The sequence below is a fragment of the Macadamia integrifolia genome, chromosome 7, assembly GCF_013358625.1.
Source record: "Macadamia integrifolia cultivar HAES 741 chromosome 7, SCU_Mint_v3, whole genome shotgun sequence".
Lineage (NCBI taxonomy): Eukaryota > Viridiplantae > Streptophyta > Magnoliopsida > Proteales > Proteaceae > Macadamia > Macadamia integrifolia.
The window spans coordinates 16,574,372-16,599,138 of NC_056563.1; the positions used below are offsets into that span (position 1 = coordinate 16,574,372).

General features: G+C 37.9%; 1 protein-coding gene across 7 annotated transcripts; it reads right to left on the minus strand.

Moving 5' to 3' along the window:
* Nucleotides 1-1,451: 1,451 nt before the first annotated feature.
* On the minus strand, nt 1,452-20,951 carry LOC122084058 (golgin candidate 6). 7 transcript variants are annotated; one of them, XM_042652082.1, is made up of 20 exons: nt 20,840-20,951; nt 20,607-20,747; nt 16,598-16,650; nt 14,942-15,072; nt 14,802-14,854; nt 11,623-11,769; nt 11,428-11,501; nt 11,265-11,334; nt 10,937-10,990; nt 10,752-10,847; nt 7,263-7,313; nt 7,101-7,187; nt 6,338-6,448; nt 6,164-6,232; nt 4,856-5,041; nt 3,852-3,955; nt 3,665-3,713; nt 3,365-3,430; nt 2,333-3,115; nt 1,452-2,174 (listed from the first exon to the last, which is right to left on the minus strand). In XM_042652082.1, exons 2-20 carry the CDS (start codon nt 20,658-20,660, stop codon nt 1,626-1,628), a joined length of 2,787 nt encoding a protein of 928 aa, XP_042508016.1. In that variant the 5' UTR covers nt 20,661-20,747; nt 20,840-20,951; the 3' UTR covers nt 1,452-1,625. The 7 variants fall into 7 exon arrangements, with proteins under 7 accessions (XP_042508016.1, XP_042508015.1, XP_042508018.1 ...); XM_042652081.1 differs by having other exon boundaries at nt 20,607-20,711; nt 20,794-20,949; XM_042652084.1 differs by having other exon boundaries at nt 20,607-20,711; nt 20,840-20,935.
* Nucleotides 20,952-24,767: the final 3,816 nt, after the last annotated feature.

Genomic DNA, 24,767 nt, shown 5'->3' on the forward strand with positions numbered 1-24,767 from the left:
ACTTCTATTGTATACCTAAAGTCCCACCTTTCAGACAAGTACAGAATATTATTTGGAAGTTAAATGTACATCCTAAATTTAAAGTTTTTCTATGGAAATGTTATCATAATGGTTTACTTTCGAAAGTTTATTCAATAGATTGTTTCCAATTGAGACTTTATGTGTTCTTTGTCAAGACAACTGAGGAGTCTTTATGGTTTTCTAACACACTTGGATTTTGCACCGAGTTTTTACGAGCAAGTTCAATTGATTATTTAGTTCATGAATTAATATATTTTTGAGAATTGTCATCTATGGTTTTAGAGAAATTCCTACTATTGTTTGGTTAGTGGCTTAGCAATTCCAGTAGGAAAGTGGCGTCTAAGCACACTTTATTTCATCTTTCATGCTCTATGGCTGCATTGTCTGTGGTAAGAACTGGAATACATCGAACTAAGAGCAGGAGTCTTCTTCATCTGTCACAATCCGTGATCAATTTCTCTGTCATTGATCATTATTGATGAAGATCCATTTGCTTTTATTTCTACCAAAGGGAATTGGGTAAAGGGTCTACCGTGAGCTGCAAAACCCACAATTGTCATCATGCATATGGTGAAACTGGATTGAGCTGAAATAGAATACACCCATTTTCGTTGAGTGTTGACTGCCACACTGCAGACGTTGCTAAGTCTAGTCAGAAATCCTTCCCCTATTCTTATCATTTAAAGATAATAATAATAATAATAATAATAATTGAACCATCAATGATGTGATGCGTGCACGGGAGATCCCTAGTGGAAGAGAAAAACTAGGAGATTAAATGGAAGAGAGATAAGTATGATTGTTGACTTGGCGGACGAGGCCATAACGGCCAACCTCTACTAGTTAAGAGAAAAAAGACAACAAATGGCTCTAAAGGAGTAAATGTAGACTACCTCTAAATTAAAAGGAGGATGTCATAGCTTCATCCGGAAAGCCAACTATCATACTTATCTCTATCTCTTCCACTTTATTTTCTCTCTACTCCTTTAGAGCTATTTGTAGTTTATCTTCTCATAACAAGTGTAGGTAAGCCATCTCAAATTAGTCCAAGACCTCATCCGTAAAGCCAATTATCATACTTATCTCTATCTCTTCCACCTCATTTTTTTTTCTCCTCATTCAATCTCCTAGTTTTTCTCATCTTACCCACCTTATCAAGATAGCTAAGTGGGGATCTCCTGTGCACGAATCATGATGTAACAACTCTAGATCATCACATGTACTGAACATGATCTTTACTCCGTTGTGAGCTATTTGGAACTGAAGACGCTTCAATTGCGAAGCCTTCAGTTTTACGGTTTACACTGCGTCAGCAGTCTTTTAACATAGGGAAATGCCAAAAACAGCACATCAGGTGTTATTGTCTAGCTGTCTTAAGAACCAGCTGATCAACTGTTATCATCCTCCATTACCCACACAAAAGGAGTATCTCCAAGACAAGAAACCATAGGAATAATTTTACCCATTCATGATTCCCCAGTAGCTTTATACAACCAATGGAATAATACGAACAATACACTAATAATAAATGTATAATGCTGACACTAGAACTCCATTCAATTGAACTTACAAGTTTGAAACAGGCAGAACAAATACAGGTCTGATCAGTCGTCGTCCTCTTCTCCATCATCTGGTAGCCCAATGTCATCACCAATACCATCGAGGAGTGAGTCGACATCCTCCCCCAACTCCTTCAACCTTATTGTCAGCTTCTCCACCTTGCTCTGCTCCTGTCCGAGGCAAACTAGCAGATCACTCAGTTCTGCCTCACTCTCCTTCTGGGCTTCTTCCCTTGCCTGGGCCTTTAGGGCCTCAACGTCTGGGTATGCTTCTCCTTTCCTCAATGCATTTACCTCCGATTCCAACCTAAAGTTCGCCTGTTCAAGACTGTTGTATGCATCAGAAAGGCTCTTCAGATCAGCTTCCAGCTTACTAGCTAGGTTGCAATACATGGACGCATCAGCCTCGATCTTAGATTTTTCTGACTTCAGCATCTCAACCCGTTGCACTGCTTCCTGAAGATCTCTGCGAAGGGTCTCAGTCTGGACCCTCTCCCGGCCTCCACTTGAAGCCCTCTGATCAGATCCAGAAGCAACACCTCCACCAGCTTCCATCAACTCCTCGGCCAGAGTTGCATTCCGACCAAGAAGATCCTAACAGACAATGTCCGAGCAAATCAGAAGTAGGGATATATACATGCAGCAGACATGATGATACAGAAAGGAAAGATAAAATGTGTACCACAATACCAGTCATGCATAGTTAAACACACTATTAGGAAAGAAAAGCAAAGACAAGCTACAGTAAGTACCTGCATCTCAGTACACTGCTTCTCTACAAATGACTTCAGCCGTTTTATATAGTCCCCATCGCTCTCCCCACTCTTTTGTTCCAACTCTGCTGGCACCACCACTACGCTGTTCTTTGGGTGACTGTAAATGCCCACAATGCTGTCTCTAATGTGTGTCTCCAGCTTCTTAACAAAATTGACAAATTGAGCATCAAAGAGCGACGAGAGAATTGGATGCTCATCCTGCATCTGACTGATCCCATCAATCTCATCAACTTCTTTAGTCTCCACCATACTAGCAGCATTAGATCTAGTCAGTGACTTACGCTGTTGGGCTGGCTTTGCTGAAGAAAAAAGGAAACTTTTCTGCATCTCATCAAACTTTAGCAAGTATGAGGTCAGCCCTATCTTCTGGCTAATTGCATCTACCACCATAAAAGAATCCCTGGCACTGTCACCAAATTTGTTGTAGATAACACATTCACCTAAAAGAACAGCTGCCAAACCCCTCACACACACAGTAGCAGATGGGCTAGACACCAGTTCAAGCAGAAATGTGAGGTGAGGCCTTGAATCTAGAAAGGAATGAACTGCTTTAGGGCAATCTGCCAGCCAAGTGACTAGTAATCGCAAGATAATGGGTTGGATATATGAGTCCCCTACTGAAGTTGAACTTTTGTTTTTGTGGTCATTTTCCTTCTTTCTCAAGGAGGCAGCAAAAACCAAATACTTTATTATGAGGTGCATGAGTGGCTCTGGGGCACCCATGGATGACATTGGTGCTTCAATTTCAATTTGTATGACCTGAAATGTTGAAGCAGATAATTAGACAAGTATAATAAGAAGCTGCCTTCCACCCATTCAATCCTAGCTTCAGAGTTGCAGATTTCCTGAAACCTTTAAGAAATGGATTGCAATGAGCTCAGAATCTCTGAAATGCTCAATGGCTTCCTATGACAATGATTCCATTTAGTGTATGTTTATTTTTTACATGGTCGTAGTATCTAAAATGGAAGAGAAAAGAAGAAACTTTTTTTTTGAGAGAGAGATTACCCTTTCCTTGCACTGGGTATTATCCTTCAGTATGTGAGTAAGAACACTAGCAGCTCTGCAACAAGTCTGCACTCGAAAACATTAGCTGCATAATTTTCAGTGTAGCAAGCAATAACAACATGTGTTCCATCCTGACCAATAATTGTGTCAATCGGCAGTAGTTTTAAGAGAATACAAAGGGTATAATCCAATCAACAGGGATAAAATCTCCAAGTTCAACTGATCTTTTTTTCCTGATAAATTAGGTTTTCTTCTGGGGTGGTAAATAATTGTTATGAAGTTCACTAATAGTTGTGTTACCTCAAGATCTCCATCAGTCTCGGTTAAAGTAAGACCACGTAATAGCATGCTGCCACAGAAAATCAAACAGTTGGAAGATAATCATCATAGTGCTAAATTTAAGTTTTAGACGGTAAAGGTGAAGAGTATGAGGCCTCAGCTACAGTAACAAAGTTAATTAACCAAGACTTTTGAGATGCGAAGAAACCTTCCAAATGACATCTTAACATCTTCCTCAAGAGGAGCATGAGTCATTGATAGTGGTTGAGGAATCATCGTGGAAGCTAACATTGCTTGACCATCTGCATTTGTCTGAATTAAACAAAGTGGAAATCATTAAACTGTAAGAAACAACATAACAAGAAAAACAACCAAATACCATGCAAATTAGAAATATGAGTGTATAAAGTTTCATGGTCTATACATAGTTTCTAATCTCATATCCAAAATTCCCTCTTTCATGGAACTAGATTCTCTATATTCTTGAGTAGAGTTCAATCTGTGAGGGAAATTCCAACACAGTCATCCATGTCCTTGAGCAAAGATTGTATTATGCTGCCCACAGGAAACTACAGCAAGTTAAATGCAGGTGAAATTAAAATCTTCATATATCATGAGAATGAGGGAAAAGAGTTTTAACAGGGTATTTTCACATCTTTCTTTTCTCTTTTTGACATATCAGGATGATACTCTCAAATCCTTGTGTGTAGGTCAGCAGCACAGAACCCAAAATCTCAAACTGCTCACTTTTCAACATAATACAATCACAATCATGGTTTAAGGTACCGGATCAGTCTCGGGATCGGACAGAGCCAAAACCGATCCGATCCCGAGTCAGATCTGCCCATATCAGAAGAAATACCCCTAGTTGTCATTAAAAAAACAGTTTTTTTAACCTTATCAACCTTCATCCGTACCGCTGGTACGGTATCGGCCAAGAATCAGGATTTGACAGTGCTGATACCAATCTGATCCGATGATATCAAGCCGATTTGATCCGATTCCTCTAACCATGATCACAATATACAACCAATGGCTTCTTCTTCATCACATTTAATAAGCCATACGTAAAAGGAAATGAGTACTACAAGGTTTGAGATCATTGTAAGAGACCAACCTCACAAGCACTCAAAAATGTAGTCCTAGTCAGCTGCTATGAACTCTTGTAAACTGGAAGTACTACAAGGTTTGAGTTCACCGTAAGAGACAAACCTCACAAAAGCACTTGAAAATGTAGTCAGCTGCTATGAACTCTTGTAAACTGGAAGTACGCAAAAGGATCCGCAATATTGAATTCAGGGCTGGTTCAACATCTGGTTCATCTCCAAGCAATTTACTCGCAACAGTGTCAAGATTTTCAGGATTTCTAGCAACCAAATCACCAATACATCGTAGTGCCTGAAATAAATCATAATATTTAAAACCCATCACATAACTTCTCCATATTTTAAGCGATCACATAAATATATTTATATCCTTGAGCCTTGAACACGGTTGGGTCCTCTATCCAAGGATCAAGATCTCAACTTCCGACCTGGTTTCGGTCAAGGCCTGAAACTGAGATGTGCCTGATCTCGTTTGGAATTTTCGACACTGGGTTTCATTTTGGCCAGGCCCTAAGTCGGAACTCAGGGATTTCAGTTAGTTCCAACCGAGATTTTGTTCCATGTCTCTATCCCATGGTCCTGCCCATGTACTGCCACAATGCAGGTCGTGAAGTATAAGTTCATTTTAGAAGTCACTAAGCATAGCAATGTTCACATTTTACCTAAAAATGTAGCTTTTCTCCCAAGGGAATAATAAATATATTTTGGAAAGTAAAGGAGAGAAAGGGAAGGGAGCAATGAGAAAATATGAAAATAGAAAGGGGGGAGGGGGGGAAACAGAAAACAGCTTCTTAGCAGGACTAAACTAACAAGTGAAAAAGTGGAGCTGTGCTATATTAATATTCTATTACTTTATTGTCCATGAAGCTCTTCTGACTATATTAAGTGCAATATATAACGAAATGATTATACAGTATTCTCCAAACAGTAAACCTACTTGGGGAAGTTTTGCTTCTAACAGGTAATATTCATTAGTTCACTTGCAACCTCTTATGCGGCTTCCAGTTCATCATTATGGACCAAGATTAAAAAAGGTGAAAACATATGATGAGTAAATGAAAAAGCACCCAATAGGCCAACTTAGTCAAAATGCATTTTGGATTTTCTTGTTGTGGAAGGGCATAGTGATGCAGATTTTCTTCATTCTGTGGTTATTTACACGCCACGGTGTGTACATTGCTCTCACACTCTCTCTCCTGGCTGACCATGGGGGGCCCTTCTATACGAATCGTGATTGTGCACCCATTGGTTTCACATGGAGATGCCATTACATGCGAGCGGCATGTAGATACCCTCTGCCCTTGAAGGACCTAAGATTTTTTTTTTCTAGGGTACAACAATGGTAAAGGAGATCTATACAACTACTTGAAACCATATAATTTAAAGAAAAACCTCAAAGAAATGTTTGTCTTACCGCACAGCGCACAGCAACTGCAGCCCATTGGCTCTCAACTCCCAGCATTAGAAGATAGTCCAAGGCCTTCTACAATTGATTAAGATAATAATGAACAACACACTTTCAGGTCCAAAAGTTCAATAAAGGGGTTTTGAAAGGTACAACTTGAAGTGGTTAAATTTTAATACAAACCTGACACAAGATCGTTTGGTTAGCCAACCTGTCAGCATCTTTTCCAGGTTCAGCCTCCCGACCTCCCAGTAGCAACTCAATGGATTCTAATGCACTAAGCAGATTTACAGCCTACCGGCATCATATGTTTTTCCATGCAATTAAGAAAAGAAAAAACAAACACAAGAAATTTGATTCCCGCTTGTCTTATTCCCAAAAGTAATTCAATTTAGGGGTAGAAAGGGTTTTCAAAAATAATTTAAAAGTGACTTGTCATTATGTTATTATTAAATGCAGCAAATCATTCAAGTAGGCATGTAAAATGATAGGATTTACCCTTACTGGAAAAAAAATGTGTTATACTAAGGGCTCGTTTGATAATGTTTCAAGAAACGCGAAACGGCAGAAACGGAACAAAAAGTGTTTGATAAAACTGTTTCGTTTCACTTGTTTTCAGAAATAGAAATTGAAATTTCTACCTATTTATGGTTCAAGAAACGACTAAGGCGAAACAAGTTGCCGTTTCTGGAAACGACTCGTGGCCATTCTTTCGCTGGTTACTATCGACTTCCAGAAACATGACTTATCAAACACCTTCAATTCCGTTTCTGTTTCTAGAAACGGAAATTTATGATTCTGCCGTTTATTTAAACAGAAACGGCAGAAAAGGGAAAAAAAGTATGGCTATGCCTCTTTTTTTTTTTCACCAACCTTGGTTAAAACAAGATTTCCCCTTAATCAAAAGAAACAGAAAAATCAGAAACTATTTAATTTCTTTTCCTACCTTCTGTTGGGTAAATGTGTATGCACTGCCACGGAGCCTCAAAATTGATATTAAAGGCTCGAACCCAATAGTTTCCCTCAGTAATATCTGAGCAAAAAAAAAAAAACAATGATGACTCCCACAATGGAAAAACATGAATTGACAATAACAAAAATCACAAACCTGATTAGATCCATTGTTACGAATGAGATTGTTTAACAGTTCAAGGCAGTCCTGTGGAAACAGAAACATTAGTACTGCTGTTATGAAGTTCATAGTTTTCTGAAATTATTAATTCAACAGATTGGAAACAATTTTAAAGACTCATTGTCCATGGGGGGAAAAAAACAATCAGAACAAATAACAGAAGGGATCAGACTGCGCACCCAAAAATGATAAAAAAAAAAAAAAAAAAAAGGATCATAGCTGTGCTACTATAAAGTAGTCATGGTTCCAAATTTCAACGGAAATGTTTAGGTTTTGACAAAGACCGAAATGTTTAGGTTTTAACAAAGACCGAAACAACAAAAAAGGTATAAGAATTTACAAGACATAAACTTCAAGGAAAAACAATACAAACCTCTTACATATAACCCAAATTTCAACTCATTTAGTCGAAATTTTGAGTCTTCCATCCATTCCACCCTTGAGATCTGGAAACACCTCCTGATTTTTAGCTGAAATCCTTCAATTAGCAGCTGGATTGCTTCATGGTTGACAAGGGATCATTTTCTGTACCTAGGTTGGGTTACCTTGCTTATTTTGATAATGCCACCCATAGGCCTATTATGATCATAGTTGTCAAAGCGTCACCCGGACGTCCAAGCGGAATTTCAAAGGCTGGGCGATCCCCCACCTTTTGTTAAGCTGTTAAGGCGGCGGCTTGGGATTCCCAGGTCCCTGACCGGATGATGCCTTTTGTTGTTGCTTTTTGTTTACATATGTATTGTTTTTTATAAAACGATGCTATTTCTCTTACTTTTATTGGCTTGTGTACAGGTTACAAATTACCATGTCGGTGAGAAGCATAGAAACAGTTTGTTAATTTGGGGAAAAAAAAGACTGAAAGGCAACTTGATACATTTACTCTTCTCCAAAGTGAAAAACAGAAATTGAAACCCTACGTGGACTGGATGGGTGACAGCAGTTAAGGCATGAGCAATGACATCCTCCCTTCAGGTAAGTTGTGTTTTATATTCTGTTTCTTTCTCTTCTTCTTCTCCTTTGATTCTGCCCCCCCCCCCCCCCCCCCCTTCTTCTTCTTCTTCTACTTCATCTCCAAAAGATGGGCCTGATCTGTTTAAACAGATCAGCCTTCGGTAATCAAAGTTCTTAGATAGAAATTGGTTCCAAAACAGGGGAACCTCAAGTTAACCAAGAGGGTATCTCCGAAGTTTAAAATATCAGGACTATATAGCCAACATGAACAACAGATTTGAGATGGAATAAATAATGCAAACTAAAGATTAAAACTCAACCCAGATGTGTTATCGATTGGAAGAAAGATCAGTACCTGAGGTGATAAACAGAGCATGAAAATAAATAGAACTCAGGTTTCCCACCTGTGGATCAGAATCCCTCTGACCGATCAGTTTCTCACCCAGGCTTCTCACCCGAAACTGAAATCGCACAGCAGAAGTTGTAAAAAACTCAACTTGTGGACCAAGGTCTTATATAAAAACTGAATTAAAGTCCTAGTTTAACTAAAAGACCCTAGCTTGTGGACCAAGCTACTAACAAACCAACTAACCAACTAATCCTTAACTGAATAGGAGTCGTTAAAATAGAAGTCTAAACTTAAGAGAAACACAATTTAAGCCCACATGCAGGTGGGGAGTTATAAATGAAATTAACTACTTGACTTGTAACTAAAATAACAAACAAATGCAGGTCCGCATGTGTTTGTGATCCTGTTGAGCTAATCACCTACTGGATTTTCCAGGCATGGGGTTAGCCTACATTTGGAGAGTGTGTGTGTGCGTGTGTGTGGCATAATTGTATGAAGAGTTAGGTTGAAGTCTGAATACTTCCATATTCTTAGTTCTTTGTTCTTATTTCTTGATATGTGAAATTGTATGAACTCTTTTATATATTGATTGAGATTGCCATTACTGTAATGGGCTGTTAGCTTGTTAGCATATATAGAGTGGGATTCTTATTGCTGTGATGCCGTGATGGGCTGTTAATTTATATGTTCATGCCGCTTACTACCTTTAAAGGGTTGTTTAATTATTCATAGATCATACTTACTGAAATCTTCTGTATTGTTTTGTTAATTGGAGAATATTATGTGTTTGTGACTTTGTGTAGTCGGTTGTTTGGATACAAATACTAGAGCACCTTGGTTGCCTAAGCTCACCTTTCCGCCTAAGCACTTAGTTGACCCTCCAACGCCTTGGTCGCCTTGTTGCCTGGACAGCTATGGCTGTGATGGACTTCGAATGTTTCTTCAGGCATAATATGACCAATAGTGTAACGTTAAATGGTTTCACACTTTGTTAATTGTATAATGCTTTCCAAATTTATGGTTCTTCATTCCTAATGCATATTTCAATTGTTTTTATTTACTGTTGAGTGTTTAGAACTAAATTATGTGTAGAATAGGTTATATAAGGGAATGGATGATAAACTACAATACACACTAGCAGCCTAGAGTCCAAAGCCAAATTACCACTTTGGTTTTTTTCCCCCAAGGATTCAGACATGTGTAATCATGCACAATTAGGTACTCCCTGAAGTGTCGGGGAAAAATCTCACTTTTTGGCAACGAAATGGACCAAATTCTAGTGAGATTTCGGCCATTCTGCCGAAACATTCGGCAGGGGTTGAATTCCCACTGAAATCCAAAAAATTTAACCTTGGTATAAAGGCAAAGAAAGAAGAGAGATGAAATGGCATATCAATAATACTTTAAATAGCATCAAGATTGTACTCGCATAAAAATAATCAAGGAAACTTTTATCAAGCTGCTTTATCAAAGGCATTGCAGTCATCTCAGACCGAAAACGTGAGATTTCTGGAATTTATGAATTTCCACCACTACACTTCACCTTGGATACCAAATGCATACCTTATAATTACTTCTTTAGTTGTTTATAACTGAAACTTATTTCTTCCATTTGCCAAGGGCAAATTCATTTTACTGATAGATACCATCTTCAACTGAAAGACTGATAGGTATAAGACTACAAGGGCAATGCACAGCATTTTAATAATTACACACAGGATACAAGATAAGCTTAATCTAGACTAACAGGCTCTCTGGGTAAAAGAAGCTGAAACCCAAACAAACCTTTAGTTGCACTTAGTTAGGTACAGAAAGATTATAACTTCAACACACATGGGCTTAAAAAAAAAAAAAAAAAAAGAAGATCATAGTTGCTTGTCCACTAACTGAAAGACTGATAGGTATAAGACTACAAGGGCAATGCACAGCATTTTAATAATTACACACAGGATACACGACAAGCTTAATCTAGACTAACAGGCTCTCTTGGTAAAAGAAGCGGAAACCCACACAAACCTTTAGTTGCACTTAGGCACAGAAAGATTATAACTTCAACACACATGGGCTTTAAAAATTAAAAATTAAAAATTAAAAAATTAAAAAAAAAGGATCATGGTAGCTTGTCCACTAACAGGCTTGTATGTTGAAAGCTCCTGGGAACTCACCTGCACAACAACACCTCCTTCAGAACCTCCTTCCTCTTTAATAATGCTAAAGATCTTCTCAAATGCACCCTCAAAGACAACAATTTTTTGAATTTCCTGTAATTAAGAAGCTCGCTGATCAGTATCAAGACAAAAAAATTTCATGCAAATAACAATTATGAATGATGCCAAGGGAGGAATGCAACCTCAGCTTCACAGGTCAAGTGAGTAAGAAGTAACAAAGCCTCATTTCGTATAACCTGCCAAGCAGAGCAACTCATCTAAGTTTAAAAGAAGTTGCATGATCAGCATAAACAAATGCATGTGTGTGTGTGTGTGTGTGTGTGTGTGTGTGTGTGTGAGAAAGAGAGAGAGAGAGAGAGAGAGAGAGATCTGAGGAAGCTCAAAGTCAAACAAAAAATCCATAAATCTCTTGTGAGTTTTGATGTGCAATAGTTTTGCCCTTATTTCTCGCTTTTTGAGAGGAAAGACCCATACTGCACTTTTTTAAAGCATAATTATCAAGGAGCATACCTCACGATCCATAAGCATATCCATAAGACGAGTTATTCCACGAGGAATGGTAAGAATTGCTTCTTGTAGCCTGAAACAGGAACAAATAACTGGATGAATAACAGGCACAGGACAACAATGAGACAAGAGGTCAAAAAATAAAATTGTAGCTGGAGCAGGATACCTATTGGGAGAATTTGCAAGAAGTGCTGTCAAAAGTTGAAGTGTATAGTACCGAACATAAAAGTCCTCCTCTGACTGCCACAGTACCAAAAGGACAAAGCTTTACAGCTAGGTACATAACACATTCAATCCCAATTCGCAATGGGCAAAGATCAATTGAAATATATAGAATAATAATGGACTAGAGAACTCTCACCAGCAAACTTAGAAGCAGAGAAATGTCTTCCGCTTCTCTAGAAAGCAAATCAGAGTTCATTAAAGCTGCTTGGACTTCATTCTTTGGTCCCCGTGTACGATCAATAGGAGTCAAGGCACTTACGAGAGTTTCCAGGGCACCCCGAACCTGCACATTTGAGGTCAAAGGCATATTAATCATCCTAATAAACACTAACATAGAGGTCAAAAACATGCTTGCTTACAAAAAAGCATAGAAATGATTACCAGAAAGAAAAAGTAACAGACATAATAGCCTAGCTTTACAGATGAGTAGAAACTCCCAAATATTTCCTTTTAGAGTAAACAGACTCGCAACCCTGTTCATGAATATATTTACATGTGGCAAAGTTGGCATCCCCATATGGGTCACATGTTTCTCCCTGGTGAGCTGGTATGCAATTTGGAAGGCTCATGTGGCAAAAAGAGAAATCATTTTTCTCTCTCATTCTTATGTGGAACATTCTTGAATTTTAAGAGCAATTATTTAAAAGAACTGAAATACACAAAATGAGGCTGATGTGGGCAAAAGAAAAGTGGTAAATCTAGCAGGGCCCCTCATAAAATGGATGGTATGAATTTTCCATGCAAGCCCATATGCAGCTGAAAGCCTGCCATCCCAATCACTACATCAGAATAAGTTGCAAGCAACAGAAACGTTTGATTTCATGTGCTGGCAATGGACCACACGTGGTGAATGGATCTGCCATTATGCTTACGATAACATAATTCCACATATATGTAAATCTTCATATTGAGGTGTTCTCTACATAATTAAGCCATGGTAGTTTGATGTAGATCTAAGCATGAAGAAGAAAAAGGCCAAGGTAAAAACCTGGGTACAGCTAATCCCCATGGTTCTGGATCTGGTTTTGGTTCTGACCAGCCTAGTGCTAGCTTGCGTGGGCCCTGGTTTGGGGTCTAGAAGCTGTGTGTGGGCCCTGCAAAGAAGATAGGATGCTGGATGCTGGATGCTGGATGCTGGATGCTGGATACTGGATGCTGCTCGAAAATTCTATTAGAAGCTGTTATTTTGTTTCTATTTCTGTTTTAAAAAGATATAGGCTAGATTTTATCTGACAGCTAAGAACTTGTTTCCTTTTATTATTTTCAATTCGTAAAGTTCTAGAAGAGAGATCTTAGAATAGGAGTAGTTTATATATTTTTAAGTTTCTATTCTTGTAACAGTTGCTTTATTATTTAATAATGAAAAAGGTTGGACAAAGTCTTGTAACAGTTTCTATTTTTTGAAGTTCCTAACCCTAATGCTTTTTGGTATGGCGTAACATTCTTAGCCTCCCTCCCTTGGCCATTGGTGCCATTCACACCTCTATTTCTGATGACCTATCCACTTCCTTATGGTTGGACAATTGGCACCCCTCTGGTGTCCTCTCTGAGATAGACCCCCTCCGGCCTGAACAGAGATTCCACCGTTGCATCCATCATCTCTAATGGGATTTGGTCTCCTACTACTTCTTCCCCTCCTCTCTCAGACATCTGGTCGTCCCTGCCTCCCCTTCCCCTTCCCCTTCCCCTTCCCCTTCCCCGTCCCCCCAGCCACCGTGGAAGAGGGGACAAAGTCATCTGGTCTCCCTCCCCTTCAGATTCCTTTAGCTCCTCCTCAGCTTGGGATTTTATTAGATCCCACAATCCTCTTGTCTCCCCACTCAACCCTTGCTCCTCTTCCATCACATTCTGATTCCCCCTTCTTGTTGTCCTTGCTGGAATGGTTCCGAAGACATAGACCATCTATTCTTTTTCTTGTCCCTTCTCTTCCACTATATGGAAAAGAGTCCTCAGCTCTTGTTGGCCTGGCAGGAGACGTATTCTCCCTCCTCATAGGCAATGGATCTGGATCGACATTACTTATAGGGGTTCTATTACCTGTGATACTGTTGGAAAACTTGCCTTTCGCGCCGTTATTAACCATATTTGGATGGAACGAAATCTTCGTAGATGGACTTCCAATTCCTGCTAATTTGACAAGATTTGGAATGCCATCTATTTTGAAGTTAGTTCTAAGCTCAAAATGATTTCTCCCCACCCCTTTAATGACTCACCAAGGAATACGCTCATTGTTGTTTCCTGGGACCTTCCCCCATCCACTCTCCCCCCCCCCCTCTAGTTGATTTATTGGCCTTCTGTTTTGACCTTTGTTTTTTTGTTCTTTTCCTTTTCTTTTCCCCTGGGGGATGTATATTCTTTCTCCCACTCTCTTCTTTGGTAATAAATTTTGGGGGGACGGGGGAGGGGATGGAAGACCACGATTGGAGTTTTACCAAAAAAAAAAATCCTTTCTTTGATTGCTATGTGATTCAGCTTTGGTGAGATACCAAAGGTGAGAGGCCAAGGTGTGTGAGAGACAGACCAAGGCCATAGGTGAGTAGCCTTAGTCATATCCCCCCCACACTTTTCTTCCTCTTCTTTGCTTTCCACTTTTTTGAAGTTACTATTTCCTTGCCTGCGCAAGACCGGAAAAAGAGTTTTGTTTTCCCTGATATTCTGTTGCTGCTCATCACTTGAAGAACAACTCCATCAAATGTGCTGTTGAAGTGGGTTTTGGAGATCCAAGATCAGACCCTGCTTGCGGTTCAGTGTTTTGTTTAGTTCCTGCTGCTGTTTGAAGACCTGCAACCCAAGAATCCCTCTCAGACCTATCTCAAATTTGAAGAACATCTTGAATCCACAGGCTAGGACCATCGACCTCATCATCAACCACTCCTGTTGACAGTAACCTTACTGGTTCTGTGAGTTTTTAATTATTTGCTCTAAGTTCCTAAATTTTATCAGGTCAGTCATTCTTCATCCAACACTCAGTTCAGTTGGACCTGAATTTTTGAAGAGTTCATCCTCTCCAAGAGACTTACCTTCGACCATAAGGATCTTCCCATCTGAGCTTTGTAGTTGCCATTCTGGTTGACTTGTTATTTTCTCATTAAAGAACCCTTGCTGTTCCTGTCGGCAGTACGTTGTGTTTGCTGTAATTGGGAGTGTACCATACCATTCTGGGCAGAACTTGTGATCCTACTGGGAGTTAGGCTCCTAGAGCACTAGCTCTACATTACAGTTAGACACTCAGATGTCAAATCAGCAACGAAAATGGTTGATCAAATCAAACAGTAACAGAAAATAAACTTAGAAACAAGGACAAGAATTAGTCACCATCTCTACATCATCACGTTCTTCCTTCAAGACACCCATAAGCACTGGGAAGCCTGTAAGCAAAGACACAGAGGATGCATGACATATATACAGTAAATGCATTTTGAATTTTTCTTTTCAAATAAGAAATAAACACTCACCCATTGCCCCAAAAGCTAGCTGAGCAGAATGACTTTCTGCTACAACAGACTGAAGTTCAGCAATAGCAGTACGCCTGTCTTCTGCTAAGACACCATTGCTAATACGGTCGAGTAAACGTTCTACATAGCTACTGAAACAAGCAAGGCAATATGGATTAATCACACGAATATGCATGCAAGCAGACATCACCAACAACAGTAAGCAATGATCACCTGTACAGAGACAAAAGAGAAAAATGGCTACAAGCCTGTTGAGACCAAAACAGTAATGATGCCAATAAAAAGAGTGCTCCACTTTTTATGGTCCCCAATATCTACTTTTGCTATGAAACTCTCTCTAATGGTAAATTGCTACTTCCTGTCCAACCCCTTGCCTTTCTAGCAGGTGTTTCCTGCTTTGCAGGAAATGAAAGAGGGGGGGGAGGGGGGTGACTGACTAAATAAAAAACAACTTATCCATGTTTTTTTTTAAATTATTATATTTGTATATCATTATGCAACTCACCGAAAGTTCCAGTGATACTCAGGAATATAAATCAATTTGATTATTATGATTGCTAAAAAGGCAGAAATAGACCTTAACATGATCTGGAGTCCAAGCACCACTTAATATCAACCAGTTTGAATTGAGCATAACTAAGGATCATTTCAGTGCACAATAGTCTTTAACGATAAGATCATAAGAAATTACATGAGAATTTCTTGAGTTGTGATTGGGAATCTGACTAGTTTTGTGGGTTTGCCAAGATGGCAAGTCTAGCATTTTAAAATCCAGCCATGTTAGGATTAAAAAGATGATGCTAAGACTTTTAGAAAATGAGAATTAAGAAGAGTTAATATAATAAAAGGAAAAGAAATAAACAAGACTACAAAAGAATGAAGCACTAAGAAACACACATCTGCATGCTTCAGTATCTACTCCTGAGCAGCAGTAGCAATGTATGATCTATTGAAGCCTGATAAACAAAGCAAATGGCTGCTACAACTACTTCTCTCACTGTCCCCCTACTAAAACTTGCATATTAAACGAAACACCAGCAAAAAAAAATTCTAAATCAATCCAAATATCCAATGCTATTGATTTTAAAACAAGTGCTGAAAAGATGGTACAAATTTGCATGTCCATCACCTCAATCAGAATTTCCCACCACATACTCAACTTAAACACCATTACACCACCACCTTCTGGAATCTATTTAGTCAGGGTAAAAACTGCATGAATGATGCATCACTCAATGACTGTGTTATAATTTTTGTGATTTTTGAGGTTTTCTTTATTCCCTGAAGATAAAAAAAAAAACTCATACCCAAAAAGCACAATAAAGGTATTTCCAGAACCAAAGGCTCCTACAGTAATGCTAACTCCCGAAGTACCATCCAGAGGTACATGTACATGTGAATAGAGTCCTTTTTCTTCCTGGATTTATAAATGGGCGTCTAAAAAGCACCTCATAGCAAATTAAGGTTGACAAATAGGTAAAAGCATTTGAAATTCAAGGATGGATGCCATGCAAAAAAATTGTAGTAATTAGAACAAAAGGGTATTAAAATAATCAAAGAAAAATCTACATCAATTAGCACATGAAAATTTTTCTTTACTCTTATTGTTCTCATGTGAGGGAAAAACCAAAAAATACAAAAACGAGTGCAGCTTACCTATCCTCACTGGAAGCAGAACTTTCATTCCCAAATACAAGCCCAACAACTCCCTGCACAGACCCATAGTGCAATGTTAAAAAAATAATAATAATAATAATAAATAAATAAATAAAAATTAAATAGAACAAATGACCATAAATCCGATAAAAACTTTATCATTTGAAATTGTAATGGCCTATCTATAAGAGGAAAATACAAGGAGAACAAACTCTAGATGTATCTGTATTGCTCACATAACCAGTTAGATACTAATGCCATGCATCTACGGCCTATGGATTCAAAGATAAAAATCAGGGATTAGATATGCAGGGGACCCTGCAGATCCAAGGCCAGATTGTTATGGAATGCCCAACCTACCAACAGATGGGATAAATTTACTAGGATACGCAAATCCTACTTCAATAGGGTTTTGGATCAGATAGGACAGATCCTGATGCAGATCAGAGAAGATACTACTTGAAGTACCAATGCAGGAACCAGGCTAAAAACAAACCTGTGGCTGCTAAACACAGGCCTGCAGCTCCTTAGAACCACGACCCTGCAGATCCAAGCCAGATTGCTATGGAATGCCCAACCATTTCTGGTTCAGGCAAAACCTTGTGGCTTGGGTGTCAGCTGGTTCACTCAAAACCAGTTAGATTAGGACTTTATTTCAGATATTTATTATATTCCCTTGTATGAGTCTGTTTCTAAGCATAGTTGTCAAGGCGCCGCCTTGGCATCCAGGCAGTTTGCCTGGGGGCCTAGGCGACTGTCGCCTTATTGCATTGTTTGACATCTTATATTTTTTGCCCTTATTTATGCCAAATACTACTTAAGTAAATGTTTTTATATTTTGTTATTTCATTTACTTAAGATATTATTCATAACTATTTCATTCCAATAAAAATAGTTTAAAACTCAAATTCCAAAATGATAAAAAGTCAACCCCCCCGATCCAAGAACAAAAATTGGATTTTTGGTTGTAGGGCAATTTTCAACTTTTGAATGCTAAGGTTTTTCTCAATTCTGAAAATTTTATAAATCTTATCATGGTAGAACATTGCTAAAACTAAAAATCTTGTAAAATAATCTTTTGTTTTGATGTCAATAAAATTATTTCCATTCAAACGATTTAACAACATTAGCACACTTTAAAATAAGTTTGACCGGAACATAACTTTGTCATAACAACTCAGATTTAAGTAATCTTAGACTTGTTGGAAAGCTAGTTTTGTGTTATACCTAATACAAAAAGTCTCATCTAAAATAAAATCATTAGACCAATAAAACTTATTATAGAAGAAGAGCATTTCTCTAAATGTCAATAAGTCATGTAGATTTTTTATGACTTGATGTGAGTGTGACTATGTTGATTTGTATGACTTGATCTTGCTTAATGTTGATTGGTTTTTTATGTCATAGGGTATATATTATAACATACAAAATAATTTAGAAAATAGGGGAAATAAAAATTAACACATGGGCGATTTGATCGCCATGGCAACGCCATAGCAGGCGATTCACGCCAAATCGATTAGCCACCCCTCCACCGCCTTGGGTCGCCATGACGCCGTGACAACTATGTTTTAAATAGAAAAGATAGAGTCCTAGTTCCAAGACACCTTCTTTCTAGCTTGCACCGATGAGGGTGTTCCCTACTCGGGTTTTTTGTCCCTCTCTTTTCTTTTCTGTTTCGAGTCTGATACAGCCTAGACTTATTCTTGATGTAGACAGGTTCCTAGGCCAGAAATATAGCCACAGGAACCTAAGGGGTCAGGTCCATGTTCCTACATAAGTGGACCAGACAAATGGGCCTTTGGGCCAGCCCATGCAGCTGGGTGTTACTGGTTCACTAAAAACCAGATAGTGGGGGGAAAGTTTTCTATTATTTTGTTTTTATTTACTGATGCGTGCATGGGAGAGGGAAGAGGTAAAATAGGGAAAGAAATAAAGAAGACATAAGCAAGAGATAATAATGAGATAAAATAGAACAAATATTACGATAACTTGGCTTAATAAACGAAGCATGACATGTTTGGCTTAATTAAGGAAGCCATGACCTCCTTCTCCTTGGAGAAAATATAGGGAACCAAAGTTTATCAAGTCTATCCATTCCTCCCTTTGTGTTGAATAGATAGTGGCGTGTGATATAGCAACCAAGACTCCAAGTCTCCTACAACTCCTAGTAAGTTATATCACTTCTCCCACTAATATCTAACTCCCTTCTACATATCTACATATGGGAACACTTCCCCCATGTAACAACCATTCACACTACACATACTTGCACTAACTACATAGTCACTACATAATAACTATCATAACTACATCACTCCAACGCCATGAGTTGATCTGACGCACACACCCTCCAAGACTCCAACCCATGCACATAACATTTACTTTCTATTTTGAAGTGTGAAGGTTAGGCAGTTAATTTAATTGGTGTACAAGTCTACATATTGCTGTGTACGAGACTTCTAGAGACTTTCTACTTTAAGAAAAGCAGCAGCAGCTATAACTGAGACCTTAGAATCTCCCCCCCCCTTCTCGAGGCGATTTATGAATGAAAATTGTTTTGGCTTTGTGCTAATGACTATGTGACGCCGTCAGGTGAGAGACCTAATGGTTGAGACACCTAGGATAGAGTGAGGGGCTCGATCCATCCTATCCCCTTTCCCATCTTCCAACTGATACCCAGCTGCAATTGTGTTATTTGCTGCTCTGTTGGAGTTTCATTAGTTGCTGATGGGAGGATCCAAAATAGCCCTTGCAGTTCAGTTCTTTCGAGGAGTTATGCCGGGAATTTCAATCCCTTCGATCTGGCAGATCCAACCATCAGCTGTTGCTGATACTTTACAGGCTCAATCAACACTCAAACCCCTTCACTGGTGTTTTGGTTCTGATCAGTACGCTAGGTTTGCCTATATTCAGATACTTTCTATTTCTGAGTTTTTGATAGAGAACCCTTAGGAAAGGGAGGGGAAATCAGAGTAGAGATGGGGAAAAGGAGGATCACACTCACACATTCATTCAATAATCAAATTGCTCTCTAAATCTTTAGTCGATTACAACCAATATATAGGAAAATAGGAACATGAAATTAGAAACTTAACTGGAATGGAAACTAGCCTAAATTAGAAAACAACTATAAAAAGGAAACCAAAGCAAGGAAATAAATCCTACTCCTACGTTCAAGTCTGGAAAGTAAAAGCATGAAATCAAATACTAAGTAAACTACTAATTTTATTTCCAACCCTTGTTGGACCAAAACCCTGGGCTGGACCGGTTCTTCTTGGCTCTTGGCTTCCAAAGCCGGTCATGCTGGTCCAACCAAGAAAGGGCAGCCATATCTGCATCAGTTTTCTTTCTATTTTTTGAGACATCTCAGTATCTCAACATCTAGCCATTATTTTAGGATGAGTTTTTGAGAGGTTGTTCATATCTTTGAGAACCCCCACTCGATGGGAATTTGAACCCCATCCAAATTTGTTTTCTGCCTTGACAGGTGGTTCTTGATTTCTGGCTTCTTGAACCCTAGTTCTCTCTGTGATAGACCAGTTATGATCTGGGATTTGTTCCTTGTGATTAAGAGTTACTCTAAGTTTTATCAACCTTGTTAGATGTCCAAAGGGTTCACCTAATCTGATATTCAATTATTGCTAGGGTTTTTTGTCAACCTATTATTTGGTAGCTGCAATTCCAGAACAAATATGGACTCATCATTTTAGGTATCTGGACTAATCTGAGGTGAATGTAAATAAGAAACAGTTGTGCATAGCCAAGGAATCGCTATCTGGGACCTAAAATCCAAACATTTTCTTAACACTCAAACATATTGACATCCTTCAATTCTTAAAAGTGAACAAAATTAAGCTATATATGATTATGACAACGACATTGCCAGATAAACCGCAAAAGCACACAGAAACTGCAACACCATTTGAGGCTAAAACACTAATATATCTAGGCAATCAAAAATTCAGCAGGATCACAACAACAAAGTAGAGAGGGAGAGAAAGAGAACCTTGTAACCAGATACCAAATCCATTTTGCTTCGCAGCGGAGCACCGAAATTCATAACCGAACGAGAAGAGCAATTAAGAACACGCAGCAGAAACCCTCGGAAGAACTGATTTCAAGCCCACACCGATCATCATTCATCGAACTAATACATAATAAATCGAACAAAAGCGAACGCAATTAAATATAACCTAAGCTATAGCAGAGCGGACTGCGGAGGATCGGATAGCTACTGACCCTATAATCGACGGGGGAGAATCCCCTGCTTTCGAGCTTGTTGTTTTCCCCTCCACCCTTTGGCCTCCGCTGCCCAGACAAAATCACGCAAGAACAAGTTAGTGGAAAAAAATCGTCTGCAAATTTCGCGAAATACCACCTTCAGGCGGTGACACGTGTATTGATACCAATACAATGATCCAGATCTGATTTAAATGTCTCTTCACTGATTTAATATTTTATTAGTTATACCAGATCTAGATCATTGTATTGGTATCAATACACGTGTCACCACCTGAAGGTAATATTACACGAAATTATACGAGATCGGAATTACAGACGATTTCAACCCCAAGTTAGTAGTCTTTTTAAGAAATACAACCTCTTGTCGGTTCGATTTTATAATCGACCAAAAACCAAAACCAAGACCAAGGCTGTGTTTTGTAGCTACGAAAGAAAAAAAAAACCGTAGTGACCTCTCAAAAGATTCAGCCGTTTGGAACGTTTTCTAAGGCCGTGTTTTGGTAGCAAAGAAAATAAATGAAAAGAAAAAAAGAATTAAAAAAGAGAATAAAATAAATGAAATATTAAAAAAAAAAATATTATGTCTGTTTGACTATCAATAGAATAAAAAAAAATATTTTTTTTATTTTCTTGTGTTTTAGGTAAGACATTTTTCTTTTTCATAATAAGAAAACTTCACCATTCCCAATATTAAACACAATGAGAATTTCTTAAACTAAGAATATAGTACAATTTTTGTATTTTTTTCTTTTCCTTTCTTATCTTCTCTTAGCTACCAAACACAACCTAAAGGTGAGAAATAATGTTATTCCCTCGCACAGCAAAAGAAGTTATTTCACTGGAAAGTCGAGAAAAAAGGGGTATTACAAGAAATTTTTGGAACAGAGAGAAGGGAAAGGGAATGAGAGTAATGGATGATGGACGGAGGAGCAACATTTCAAGAGAGAGAGGGGGTGGAAGGAGTGAGTAAAGAATGGGGAAGAGGGAAAGAGAGGAATAGAAAGGGCTACGCAGGTGGGATGGAGTTGAACCTGGGGAGGTTGTGGGGATGAGAGAAACAAGGGTGGGAATGTGTCGAGGTAAGAAACATAGGGGGTTTTGTCGGAGAGTTTGCGATTATAGAGCGATGAAAACCCACTCTATACTCTTTGCAATCTAACCTTCACGAAACCTAGTTACAGAACCCAACTTTTTATTTCTGGGTAATAAATGGTGGTTGTTGAATAAGGCATCACACATCACTCTTCCCTTCTCTCTAAATTTTTGCTTATTATTCATATAACTTTTCTTTTAGTACCAAACACCAAGAGATTTCTCTTTTCTCTTCTTTTCATGACTACCAAACAAAGCCTAATGGTAATCGATTTCAATTTCTAGGATCAAAACGATTAATAATCAGTTCTTATTGTACATTTTATTACTGTCTTGTTTCGATTTTTTGTTGTTCTTTTTGTTATACATTTCAGCTGTGTTGGGTAGTCATTTATTATAACGTTTATGGCATTTTTTCATTTTACGGGAACACAACAATGAAATATTCTTTTTGGTGTAGGTAGTTCGTTTATTCATTTTAGTGAAACAAACTAGATAAAAAAAAATGTTGGAACATGATTTACCATGTTTCGTTATCTGAGAAACGTTCCCTTTTTGTCTGGTTATAATATGACATTGAGAAAATGTATTCATCATCTCTCGTTTTCTCGGACTTCAATATTTCTTAGAACGAAGTACTTGAAATTTTTAAGGTGGTCACAGCTAAATAACCACTACCATTTGGAGTTGATTTGAAGTCATTGAGATCATTGGCATAGTTCATTTCGCACTTGCATTTGGTTGTATTGCCTAGTTCTTAGACCATTTCTAATAGAGGTTTACCGAACACCATTTGTTAGACAGAATAAGGTTTCTAACACATGAACGGAAATTTATGATTTTGACATGAAATGTCGTTTATAGAACATAAATGTTACTAGATGCAGCCGAACATAATCAGTTTTACTTGGTTTGGTTATTTGGTTCATAAATGATGTTTTATTCGGTTTACCGATTTGCTTATTTGATTCATAATCGGTTTAAAAAAATTATTAATGGTTTATTGATAGAAACAAAAAACCAAAAAACAATATTATTACATTTTTGTTTGTAAATAAGTAAAATCAAAACCAAATAAAAAAAAAAAATAAATAAATAAAAAAAAAAAAACAACAACAACAACAACAAATTTAAGAACGGTACCTCCTAGTGTACCGCACGCACACATGGGGAAGTGAAGCCCGGGCATGGGTGTCTTTTCATAGTCCGATTCCACTCCCCCATGTATATGAGTGTAGGGTACACTAAGGGCCCGTTTGTTTTGGGGGGTTTTAATTGGGGGATTTAAGGGGCGTGGGAGTTGTACTTATTTTTCCCAAAAACATAATAAAATCATGTGTTTAGATAAAATGGGGTGAGAATTACTTTAGACAACATTGGGAAATGAACTTTCCTATCTGTTGATGTGGTTTTCATCCCATTCCCTTCCAAAATCCTACCGAATTGGTGGGACATTGTGGGTTGAGAAGTCATTGCAATTAATGACTCTCTTTCTTTATTCCTCTATTCTCTCTCTCCCACAGTTATGTGCTAACCCAACAAGGTTAAGAGACTTTCTTCCAACTTCATTTTCCTTGCCTTTAACCCCACCAACATGTGGGGCCTAGTAGTCAGACATTCCCACCCCAAAATCCCCTCTAAACAAACGGGGCCTAAAAAAAATAAGGGAGGAAGAACCTTGCCAAGCATGTGGGCCAATGGGAGGGAGTGTGAGAGCATTTTCAACACACGGGGTGGGGGAGCAACATGGTATTTTCACTCACCTAGGCTCTCTTTGGTATCATTTTTATTTTTGATTTTTACATATTTAACAAAAATCATTAATGAAAACCATTTTTTATCAAAATATAAAAATGGTTTTTTATGAGAAATAGTTTTATATCCCTATGTGCAAAATGGTTTTTTGAAGAAATTGGTAAAAAGATGTTTTCTTCACCCATCTTCTTTATATCTTTCTTTCTCCACTTTGAACGGAAGAAGAGTGGGCAAGGCTGCATGGGGTTTGAATTTCTAATTATAAAACAAATGACTACTTTATTCATCCATATTGGAATTTTAAGCACCTGCTCATTAAAGTTTGACACAAAAATAACTGAAAATCAATTTTGGCCGAAACACATATTTACTCTTGATCTTTTTTTGGTTTTTGTATTTTATTAAATTATTTTTTAATAGAAAAAAGCTCTATAAATGATACCAAGTGCAACAAAGCCGTTTTTCATTAAACAAATAAAAAAAAATGATACCGTAGGAAACACCAGATAGGTAGTGTTATTTTCTTTAAAAAAATAATTGTTAACTCCAAATTAAATTGTGCTCAATTTATAGTCAACGATCGGTTTGAAATTAGCACCCTTCTTTCCAAGGCACCTTGTGGAGCCAGGGCATGAGGTCATCATGTTTTGTTAAATAAGCACCCGCTTATCCATTGATATACTATTTAAGTTGTTCAACCTTTCTTTATTTATCTAGTGTCATATGGATGTATACATTAGTTGACATGTTTCTCTCTTATACGATGTGGGTGACATTTTATGTAATTTTTTTTTTTAAACATATTTATTGCTTCGGTTAAGTGCTTTCCATACATGTTTCTAAATTTTTTTTTTTTTAAATACAACATTTTAGGATACATACTCACTCAAAAAACTCAGAAATACCAAAGGAAAAAAAGTTTCTGATTCATAAGTAGTATTCGGTAAGGGTGATAATTATGTTATGGTATCAATCATACCGAATTATCATACTAAAACCATTCCGAAGGATATTTGGTATGATTTTGATAAAATAAATGATATTTTTGTTTATGATATGGTATTAATATTTAAGACAA

Bases quoted from the DNA above. Each gene is read 5' to 3' on its own strand.
- LOC122084058 (XM_042652082.1), bottom strand. From the start codon at position 20,660: ATGAATTTCGGTGCTCCGCTGCGAAGCAAAATGGATTTGGTATCTGGT. The intron at 11,335-11,427 runs GTATCCTGCTCC...TTCCTGTTTCAG, and splicing joins CTTGCAAATTCTCCCAATAG to GCTACAAGAAGCAATTCTTA. The intron at 10,991-11,264 runs GTATGCTCCTTG...TCTGCTTGGCAG, and splicing joins ATATGCTTATGGATCGTGAG to GTTATACGAAATGAGGCTTT.